The following is a 10,932-nucleotide window of genomic DNA, read 5'->3' on the forward strand; positions in this document are numbered from 1 at the left end:
CATCTTCTAGCTGGTCCAACTTCACAAGTTTTTTTCTGCAATTTCAGTCATTAAAACAAAACAAGCCGGCCTCCTCTCTGCGGCACTGTCTGCAGTCAGTCACAATTTGGGAGAGGTGCAGCGGAGTGCCTCTTTTTGTTCACTGCGACACCTACGCAGGGGACCTAGTTTCGAAGTATAAATCAGCCTTTTCTCCTACTACTTTCAAGCTTCACAACACCTGCTATCAACTTCGTGTTCTCTGTGTTTCCTTCTCTTCACAGAGGGCCCACCTGGCTTCAGATGGAAGATAAAAAGAAACCCTAACCAGACTGTACGATTGGATGGAACTGATGAAATATTTAAGGACCATATTTTACAGACTATAAGCCGCTACTTTTTCCCCCATGCTTTGAACCATGCGGCTTATTAGAAGCTTTTCTGTGGATTCTTCCTAACCACCAGAGGGGGAAGTCAAAGTTGGAAATTAAAAGAATAAGGGGCTAATTTTCTTTTAGCACAAGAACACACTAGGAGCAGGCAAGATGGAGAACAAATGTCCCGAATTCAAACATTTATTTGCTACATTAAAGCTGCAGAACCAATGAAGTAGTGATGTTATGAGATGAACCGAGGCTTCAAAGCGTAAGTCGAGAACTGAAAGGGGGCGTTTCCGCGAGGCGCATATTGAGGCATGATTCATATGGGGGAGGAGCCAAACTAGATGACGTCCGAAGCCTCGCAACCCGACATACCACATGACCGCTTCGGGAAGTGGTTCAGTTCGCCTCAAACTTCTGCAGGCATTTAAACACCCTCTGTGTTCAGTCAAGATGTGGGAGTTTGTAAGAGAGTTGGATAGAGTTTGGATATGTTCTAAGAATAGATTGGTTGTTTTTCCAATCAATGTAGTTGGTTTAAACTAGTTTGGTTTGATCAAAATCTGAGCAAGCCACTGATCATGGATGTAATGTGTTCTAAGTAGTAATGCTTTCTATACATATGTCACCTACTTAGTGGCATCAGTTGTTAGAGATGGACTTCCAATCCGTGGGTTGATGGGTCAAAACCCACTTCAGTATTTTAAAAGGTTCCGCTAAAACACAAGTATCTTGGCTAATGTAACTAATTTGTATTGTTTGCCCTAGTATACATATAGATTGGTAAAAACAGAAAAAAATTGATTGGTGGGTTCAACCAAAAAAATTGGTTGAACACATAACTTCCAACCCGATTAAAACCAAAAACTGTAGGAAAACTATTATGTTTAAATAAAAAATTCATTTTCTCATCATTGGCCAATCTGCACAGACTTTCACTATCTGCTTGGGCTTATTTCACTAACATGGCACAAAAACAGTGTACCTTAAATGATTTTTCTATTCTCAAACATTTTACACACAAAAAACATACTAAAGATTCTATCGTACAGACCAAACATTAACAATTTCAAATTAACTTATATGGGGAGAAAAAAACAAACAAGAAAAACAATACTGAAAAAAAATCACAGATTATATTACTAACTGTAGTTCTGCGCTCCACCAGTAGGTGGTGACATGTTCATGGGGCTTCATGAAATGTGGGGATTGTTGAAACAATTTGGCCAAACGGTCAAAATGCCTCATGAGGCTTCATCTCACCATCACTACAATGAAGAGACATGTGCTCAACTCATGAAATAATGAACTGACAAAGCCCTATCTTTCAGTAGAAGCTCTTTCTGCTGCAAGCTAACAGGAGCTAGCATTCTTCTTAATCCCTACTCTAAGGGCTATTTAAGTAGAGCTCCCCCTACAGGCTTGGTGGGAGAACGTTCCATAGATATCAGTGCGGCAAAATACATCTACGTTTCCAGTTTTTCTAAAAACTTAGTGGGTGCAGCTCATAGTGAGGTGCGCTATAGTCCAAAAAATATGGTACATACAAATTTTTTTTTTTAAAGTTTTGGGTTAAAGCTTTAGTTATCAACCTTTAAATTTGCCTACCTTTATAGCACTGAGAAGGGCCTCTTTCTCACCAGTCAGTTTCTTTTCTTTGGCCTTGGCTTTCCTGGCATCCCTCTCTGCCGCTCTCTGAGACATCACAAATAAAAAATAAAAACAAAAACATCTTTAATTGATCGTACACCCTCACAGAAAGCAACACTAACTGATCTCTTACTTTCTGCTTATCTGCAGTTGCCCTCAGCTCCCTCAGCTTGTTGTCAGTAGGATGGGATTTTAGCCCCTCATCACACCACTGGATGGCATCTGGAAAGTTACGCAGCTCCAAGCAGCACTGAGCACCTGCAGACCCCAAAGAATTATCATAATCTATTCTATGAATTGTTATGATCCATATGTAACAACTTAGTTCATAACTGTATGCTTTAAGTGCATGGACATTTAATAGAACACGTGACATACCACACACCTCTTATCAAAGCTTTAAGGTGGTCTGGTTTGAGCTTCTTTGCAGCAGCAGCATCATTTAGTGCAGACCGCATGTTACCTGAGGGAAATAAGTGTCCATGAAAATGTTTCTTCAGAAATCCTTAGACAACCAGAGGGTGTTTAAAGAAATATTAGTATATTGATGTGCATAATTAACCACAGGGTTTTTGTTGTCAGGCAATTGTTTACATATAGAAAATTAAAATGTTAGGACATAGTTAGAAGTTAGAACATTCCACTTGAGTATATTATTGCTGCCAGTGCTTGTATTAGAGGGAAAAATGGTAGCGGTGACCACAGCAATGGCCAATGATTAGGTAAAGGTGGCCATGGTCACCCCTGGCCCCCCATCTAGCTCCGTCCCTGGCTCTATGCAATAACATTTCAAAATATTTGTCAGCATTTTTACCCAGATGGAAGTGTGAAGCTGCTCTGTTGGTCAATAACACAGCGTTGAACTCCTGGTCCCCACATTTCTTTTTCAGAGCTGCTGTATAGGCCACCACAGCATGTTTGTATTTCTTCTCTTTGAAATATGAATTTCCTTCATCTTTCAGGCTCTTTGCTTGCTCTAAAAACATAAAATACCATTTAACAATTGTAAGTAATATTACTTGCTGTGTGGTAAGAAAATGGGGTTCTGTTTACCTTCCGGAGTCCTGTCCTCGTCGTGGATAATAGACTGCAGACAGGCTAATTCAGGGTATTTTTTAGGGTCGATCTCTTCTGGGGCGGTTTTCATAAACATGGGGATTTTATTGAACTCCTGAAAAATCAAATAAAAATATTCAACAATTACGGATTGCAAATAGCTTCGCATTAAACACTGAGATGATCTGAGTATCAGGCTTACCTCTTCCCAGTTGTTCTCACTTAAAGCATTTTTATACCTTTGAGACTTGAATTTGTCCATGAAGGCATCCATACCGTCGTCACTGTCATCCTGCGCTTCTGTTGACGCCATTTTTCCTCAGAGAATAAAAGGGGCTTTTCGTTTTAACGAATCGTTTCTACACAATAAGATTAGCAGGGACGAACTGAACACATTCCTATCCTCCCTTGTTTACACATGTGTAGACGTGGTACTGTGCTGACTACCATCCGTGCAGCAACGTGATATCGATAGAATTGGTTCCGCTGTAACACCAAACGGTTATTTAACGAGACAGAAAAATACCCAAAATTCAAGATGTAACAGTAATGTTTGAAGCATGGGGAAAGACACAGATTTCGGAAGAGATGTTTTTTTTTTTTTTTTTTTTTATCACATTTACATATTTTTTATTGATTTTATTAAGTATGAAAAAAAGAAAGGAATTACATTTTCAGGGTAATTAACTTTTAGTCAAACTCCTTTTGCCGTTATGGAATCCTGATTCTTGAAAAGAAAAAAAAAATCCATTGATAAATTAAACCACTTTTTCCTGTCATAAAAGACAAAAATACCAAAAGAAGGTGGAAAAAATATATATTTTACAAGTCAAAAACATTGCACATTTATCAGGACATTAATGCAGAAAAGCAGAGTTCCTTTGGGTTGTTAACAGCTCCAAGACTCCTACTTACTGTAGGTTCTCTTTTCAGTCACATACTCTGTTCTTAATACTTACCGTATTTAGTTTTGTGTATTGGATAGATCACCTGAAACCAGTGAAATATTCCTGTAATTTTTCATTAAAACAGTTTCGATCTCGCATTCTGCAGAATCTGTTAGTTCAATCTCTAACATTATACTCTCTGCTTTTTCTTGTAGTAGCTTCATCTGGTCTGTTCCTGTTTGGCTGTGACTCCATCCTGGAGAGAAATATGAGCTGTGCTGCTGCCAACAACACCAGTGTTTATAAATTTTGGAGATCTGCCTGTTTTGTATTGAATTGTGTTTGTATTGTATTGTGTTTGAATTGAATCACTTGCCTAGTGTCTTGGAGCATTATAGCGTCAAAGCCGCTGCACTAAAGTTCTTAGGTCTTATCTGTTTGGCAGAAGAATGACTGTAGACCTTGAAAAAAAAGGCAAGGTTGGATGGAGTCTTTTAATTCCTTTTTTTTAACCTCTGTTCAGCACTTCTGTCAATTTAGCAAATTTCTTTATATTTAAAAGGGTTTTAAGATAATAAAAAACATGACATAGTTATGATTATTACACATTATTTGCTGATGAGTATGATTTAGGTTGAAAAAAAGTCAAATTGAGAAATTTCCTGTTTAAGTCTTACCGTAATACTTAATACATGATCAATTGAGAAAAATGAAGAAAAGAAAAAAATCAGACCAATATAGACAATAGATTCAAGGTAAAATGAAAATTATTTTTTATTCTTAGGTTCAGCTAAAAGCTAGTGTGCTCAGATGGTTTTGCCAATAGGGGCTGTATGTAGATCACTCCTTGAGCTCCTGAGCTCTGGTTTCTGCAGCTCATCCAGAGATACCACTGGCCTCTTTCCAGCCTTTTTTCTAAGTAACCTTCTCATTGTTTTTTTTTGCCTGTCCCATCTAAGTGGGTCTGCAATTGTCTCTCACTCTTCACCTTTTCACAGATAGTGGCCGCACAATTCTATGCAAGATGATTGGTGGCTTAAAACATTGTTTTTAAACTAATTCTGCTTCAAGCTTTGCAGGACATGAGCACACCAATTCATTAAACTTTGCAATATGAAGTAATCCAAACCTAGTTCTTGTTCCTCAACCACAAGATTCTTTTCTGGAGAAGTTTAAAAAACAAATAACTAAAACAATGTAAAAATCTGAAAGTCTTTCTTTTATAAAGGCAATTGTGAAAATGTCTATTTTTGGAATAATTTAGAAAATTAAATTCTGCTGCTTTTGGTCATTTCATAAAAAAAAAAATGGCAAGTTTATTTTACTTTAGGTTAAATTAGAAATAACTTTTCTTTTGTATTTCTAATTTATAAAATGAAAATAAGTATTTTTTTCTGGCCCTCAAATTCGTTTAACTTGGCAATTTGTCCCACAGGGCAAAACATTTTTGACACCTGTAGTTTTATTTATTTTCTGTAATTTTTCTTGTAATGAAAAGTTGAAAGATTTAAAACAAGAAAACTACATTTTCACTTATGCTTTATTTTTTGCAATATCATAAATCAAATGCAATCAAATTTCCCAGTATACCAAATAGAGATAAAAGTTTTTTTCAACCCATTTTAAAGTTGTTTTCTATACAGTCTCCACTGTTCCCAGTAAATCTAGCAGTCCATCTTTACTGAGAAACATCGTCTCACCAGTCTGCTGACATATCACCTCAAACTTTGGCATTTCCTCCAGAGCCCCCTGCCCTACAACTACCACATATGGGTAGCCCAGTCTGCCGGCGTCCTTCAGTCTCTTTCCGATGGTCATCTGTGTGCGGTCGTCGAGAACAACTTCCCCTCTTAAATGTGGAAGAGATTGTCCCAACGTGTGAACCAGCTCCTCCGCCAGCGCTGCTGCCTCGTCTACCTTGCTGCCCTTCTTTGGGGGTAAAACACAGACCTGGAAGGGGGCGATAAGACCCGGCCAGCGGATGGCTTCCTCTGTCGACATCACTTCGATAGCTGCAGCAAGGATGCGTGTCACTCCCAGACCATAGCAGCCCATCTCAGCAACAGTAGGCTTGTTCTGGTGATTACTAAAAGTGGCTTTGAATATATTAGAGTACTTTTTACCCAGATAAAACGTGTGACCTACTTCTATTCCCTTTGACTCTACCAGTGTGCCAGTGCCGCACTTTGGACAATCTGTTCTGTCCGAAGACAAAGTCTCTACGTTAGCAGCGAAGGAGCAGGTCCCACAGACCAGTAGCCGATCCTCACCAATATCAGCAGGCAGCTGGAACTCATGGGAGAGCGTACCACCGATGTTTCCAGTGTCTGCTTGGACTTGAACACAAGGGAGGCCCAACCTGGCAAAGAGCCGATTGTACGCCTGGCAGACGGATCCATACGTCTCATGAGCGGCTTCTTCACTCACGTCGAATGAGTACATGTCCTTCATGTAAAACTCCCTCCCTCGTAGGAGACCGAACCTCGGCTTTGGTTCATCTCTGAACTTGCGGGTTATCTAATATATGGAAATAGAAATCCAAATGTAAACAGGAGCAGCTTGACAAGGCAATCACCCCAAACAGCAACCTACTGAATGCTTACTTGGTAAAGAAGAAGAGGCAGCTGTCTGTAGGAAAGGTTCGCCTGATGAGCAACGAGTGTTGTTACGGCCTCTTCATGGGTTGGACCCAAGCAGTAGTCCGCACCATGGCGGTCCTTCAAACGGAACAGTTCCTTTCCCATCAGATCCCAGCGCTCACTGGTTTTCCAGAGATCAGCTGAGCACAAACTTGGCATGTCCAACTTCTGTCCACCGATCGCCTGCATTTCCTGATCGATCACCTTCACCTGTTGATTCAACACTTTAGTTTTAATATGTTGTTCATAGCCCCAAACAAACTAATTAAACAAAATCATCACAGATCATCTTACAATTCCAAGTCGTTATGACTGACTTGTAGCAACAACTTTAATTTTTAAAGCGAAAGATAAAGATTATGTCTACAAGTTTGCCTAATGATAAAAAATTTTTTATTATGAAATATGTAGATTTTAATGAATTTCATGCATGGATTGCAAATTACATTTAACATAGAAACACTTTTCCTTTTTAGTGCATTTGTGGCACTTTTGGCCTTTTCATATATATTACAGTCGCAGTTATAAAATATCCAGAAACTAGAAAAATTAAGAAATATGGAACGTAACATCCAGGAAAGAGTAGAACAAAAGTTTCTGATTTTTTGTGCAAAATTTACAACTAAAATAGATAAATGTAGGAAAAAAGGTTTCATAAAGTTCTTCTTTTTTTACAACTTGTATTTGGTGTTTATTTAAATAACCTTCTTTTTGTTTTTTTATTGTCAAAAACAAGTAAGAACTGAACTTTCCTGCTTAAAGGTACTGTCATAAATGTAATATATTATCTCTATGTATATTATTTATTATCACCTAGGAACTGAAAGTCTCAATCTTTATGTTTGGCTTACCTTAGAAATAGCAGTTTATAATTACAAAGGAGTGGGTTTGCATTTGTGGAGGCAGACATCTTCTACGGCAGCCCAGAACTGACAAACTAGTGGCTAGAGAAATTCCCATTATGCTCGAATGGGACTGCAGTTACGTTAGGCCTATATACAATCCTACACAGAATAATCAACTATTTATAAAATGATCTATGTAAACTAAAATTACACAACTTAAACAACCGACAACCCACAGGTTACAATAAATATGACCAGTTTAATTCATAGATTTGATGCTGTGATCTAATGTAAATAAACCTCGTCATCAATGGACAAGGTAGGTAAAGCGGACATCAAAGCCATTTCGTACCATGAAGGCCTTTGCTTTGCCCATGTGCTCAACTTGGCATCCCAGGCTGCTCTTACAACTCCTGCAGTGACAGTCAAACGGCTTCAAAAATCAGCATTGAATCGAATCAAATTGGATCGAATCGCAACAGCAATTATTGAAATCGAATTGAATTGAGAGGTTCCTAACAATACCCAGCACTAATTATTTTTAATAAAAAAAAAAATGTATTTCCAGATGTGGATTGTTTACTCCTGCGATGGACTGGCGACCTGCAAGGGTGTACCCCACCTCTCGCCCATTGACTGCTGGAGATAGGCACCAGCACCCCTCACGACCCCACTCGGGACAAGCGTGTAAGAAAATGGATGGATGGAGGGATTGTTTACTCAGATGTAACACTTGTTAATTAGGTAATCAATCGAAAATATATATTAAAGCAAGTCAAATTTCATAAGCAAAATACCCACTTAAACTGTTTGTTTTAAAAACAGATGCAAGTCTGCTAATCTAATTTTACAAAAAAAAAAAAATGCATCCCCTTTGCTCACAAATCATATTAGACAGGTATAAACGGTGATGGTGATGTTATCCTCCTTAAAAATTTCATATTTTTGAGTGATATGAGATACTTTGAACAGGCTTTTTAAAAAGGGATGATGCTAATCATCATCTTGAAAATAAAAACCTACCAGCTTTTCCATCGAACGAACAGTGGCAGGAAGGTAGTAGTAGCATCCTGGGTTTGATGGATGGATGAGGCCTGCTTGCTGCATTAGCCTCTGGCTCTTACAGGTCAGCTCCTCCATCAGCCGGTTGTCCTGACCCACATCCCGCAGGTTCGAAGGCTGGTAGAGGCGAGAAACCAGCAGCGTGGGCTTGATGCGCCGGGAGTGGCTGGAGGCAGGGATGTCCGCATGCTCAACCTGACCTGAATGGTGTCTCTTATGAAGAAGAATAAATGGTCTGTGAAGATTTTGAAAGCTTCTCTTCCAAATCTGACGTACAGCTGGCTCCATTACACATCCAATAAGGCAACTGTTTCAAAGAAAATTAAAGGAAAATGAATTCAAATTTATACCAGTATCGTTTGTTAAAAAATATCCAACTTTGTCTTTAAACATTTAAAATTATTTAGTATATAATGTAGGAACCCATACTAGTCTGTGAGTGGATCCAATTATCTCGGTTTTCCCTTTATAGGGCACTCAGTGAAATACTGTGGAAATCCAAATTTCCAGCCAATAGTGATTTTGGAATCCAGGACAAGACCTTAATAACTCTTTAACATTAAAAAACAATATGGATATTTTGATCCAAAAACCAACTTGCCCGAATATTTTAAGAAAAATTAACAAAGGTGCTTCTATAAGAAAATCATGAAAAACACTCTGATAGTGAAAGAAAAACATTTTTTGGTACAACGTAACCTTAGAGGCATCAATCCTGATACTGTCACTGACATGTTTTAGTTTATAAACCTAAATATAATTTTTAACTAGGTTTATTAACTTTTGAGCTTTTCTTTTAGCCTTTTACTTTTTTTTTCTTGACTTAACTTTTTTCCCCAACTTAATTTACAGTAGGTAATAAAGCATTCAAGGGTTCATCTACTTGGTCAAATGCCAAAATAAGATGTACAGCCATGTAGCAGCATCTTTGCTGAATGGGTGGAAATATATTTTGTGCTTCTAGACCTCACTGAGGGATGGGAGGACTCCATTTGTAAGGGGTATGCAAGTGATCAAAACCAGTAACTTGTACTATAAAGGGTGAAACAAAAAAACTATTTTTTTTGAACAAATTTCTCAAATAAACTAGACTGGTTTTTTCAATAACAGGTTCAAATATGAACTGATATGACTTTAAATTTGGCAGTATGACAATATTGACTTTCCTGTATTAATTAATTTCCCTTGACCAGAAAGACATTTAGTTTCAACTTTAGCAGCAAATAACTGAAGAGAACTGCTCATAAACCATTAATTCTCTATTGTGAGAAAATGTGAGCTGCAGAGAAATATATATATATAAAAAAAAAGATCAGGCACCATTTCGCACACATTAATAACAAAGGTGCAGGTTGTCACTTTCTAAAATGTGTAAATCATAGGTCGTTGTAACGAATTGTTTGTTTACTGTTGCGAAATAAAAGTATGAATGAAAGAAATGGCCAAACAGCTTTGGAAGGACGAGTTTCTGCACAGCTAACAAATAATTAATGTTCTGGCAAAGATCACTTGCTTAACGTCAAGTCAAGAAACATAAAGGTCATACACCTTACTGGTGATTTTTTCACTGATCTAAGGTACCAGTGCCTAATTATGTACTCCTAACAGTTCAACGAAGAAGTTAGCTAGATGGATATTAGCTTCTGGAACTAGCTTAAAATACTTTCAACCGCAAATCAACAGAACTCAAAACTTACCTTCAAAGGGATTTTCTGCTGTAAATTAAGATAAACAGGAGTCAGAAAAAAAGATGTGACATTTCTACAGCGTTAAAAAAGGGTCAAAAATGCGGACAGTTCCTGTTAGCATCTGTCCCACTGACTTTTCCTGTCAACTCCCTGGCTACACATCGCCGCCTGGAGGCAGGGAGGACTACAGACCAGCGCAGGTCCAAAACCTTCAATCAATTTCACATTTAAATTTCGCAAACAAATTTCAGTTTATCTAACACCCAAGCGTTCAAATAATGTTTCTTTGTTTATTTTAAATGTTTTAATTTAGTCACAATTAAACTAGAGAAAGCAGAAATGTTAGAAACACAAAACCTATACGCAATCAAATTTGGTAATACATATGAATATTTAATGTAAGTTTTAAAGATGTAAGTGACCAACAAAAAGTAGTGTTTATCATGAAGTAATAGCCTATTAACATTTATTTGATAAATAAAAAAATAGTTAGCAAAGTTCTTCTGAGTCGACATTGTCTTTGACTATGTATCAATCGGCCTCGCAGAACTAGATGTTGAATTTTGTACGAGTTTATGTATGAAATTACACTGAAATTAAAGGCACCTTAAATACAATTATCAGTTGAATTTAAGTCTTAAATTTGACTGGAGCGTTTTAAAAAAACAACTGTTCCCTCGTTGTAGCTAATGGTGTTTGTTTTTGTGTTTTGCTCAGCCAGAATTTGTTGGGTCAACCAATTCTCC

The 10,932-nt window shown here is 37.7% G+C and overlaps 2 protein-coding genes across 2 annotated transcripts in view; both read right to left on the bottom strand.

Moving 5' to 3' along the window:
- ttc4 (tetratricopeptide repeat domain 4) overlaps positions 1–3,508 on the bottom strand; it is a 9,139-nt gene extending 5,631 nt beyond the window's left edge. Inside the window, exons 1-6 of the mRNA XM_015376649.1 lie at positions 3,268–3,508; positions 3,063–3,180; positions 2,824–2,985; positions 2,395–2,472; positions 2,143–2,267; positions 1,968–2,054 (exon numbers count right to left, since the gene is read on the bottom strand). Coding sequence (XP_015232135.1) covers positions 1,968–2,054; positions 2,143–2,267; positions 2,395–2,472; positions 2,824–2,985; positions 3,063–3,180; positions 3,268–3,378 — 681 coding nt within the window. The 5' untranslated portion in view covers positions 3,379–3,508. The remainder of the gene's footprint in view (positions 1–1,967; positions 2,055–2,142; positions 2,268–2,394; positions 2,473–2,823; positions 2,986–3,062; positions 3,181–3,267) is intronic.
- A 1,984-nt stretch (positions 3,509–5,492) lies between these two features.
- On the bottom strand, positions 5,493–10,333 carry pars2 (prolyl-tRNA synthetase 2, mitochondrial (putative)). Its single transcript, XM_015376648.1, has 4 exons — positions 10,196–10,333; positions 8,460–8,805; positions 6,556–6,801; positions 5,493–6,469 (listed from the first exon to the last, which is right to left on the bottom strand). Exons 2-4 carry the CDS (start codon positions 8,784–8,786, stop codon positions 5,588–5,590), a joined length of 1,455 nt encoding a protein of 484 aa, XP_015232134.1. The 5' UTR covers positions 8,787–8,805; positions 10,196–10,333; the 3' UTR covers positions 5,493–5,587.
- Between the last annotated feature and the right edge of the window lie 599 nt (positions 10,334–10,932).

Source organism: Cyprinodon variegatus, unplaced genomic scaffold (genome assembly GCF_000732505.1).
Source record: "Cyprinodon variegatus isolate N-32 unplaced genomic scaffold, C_variegatus-1.0 Scaffold138, whole genome shotgun sequence".
Classification (NCBI taxonomy): Eukaryota; Metazoa; Chordata; class Actinopteri; order Cyprinodontiformes; family Cyprinodontidae; genus Cyprinodon; species Cyprinodon variegatus.

What these genes read in the sequence shown, in the direction of transcription:
- pars2 (XM_015376648.1), bottom strand. Translation starts at nt 8,786, where the DNA reads ATGGAGCCAGCTGTACGTCAGATTTGGAAGAGAAGCTTTCAAAATCTT. An exon ending in TTCGTTCGATGGAAAAGCTG is followed by an intron (nt 6,802 to 8,459) that starts GTAGGTTTTTAT and finishes TTGAATCAACAG; the next exon opens with GTGAAGGTGATCGATCAGGA. An exon ending in TGCCTCTTCTTCTTTACCAA is followed by an intron (nt 6,470 to 6,555) that starts GTAAGCATTCAG and finishes TCCATATATTAG; the next exon opens with ATAACCCGCAAGTTCAGAGA.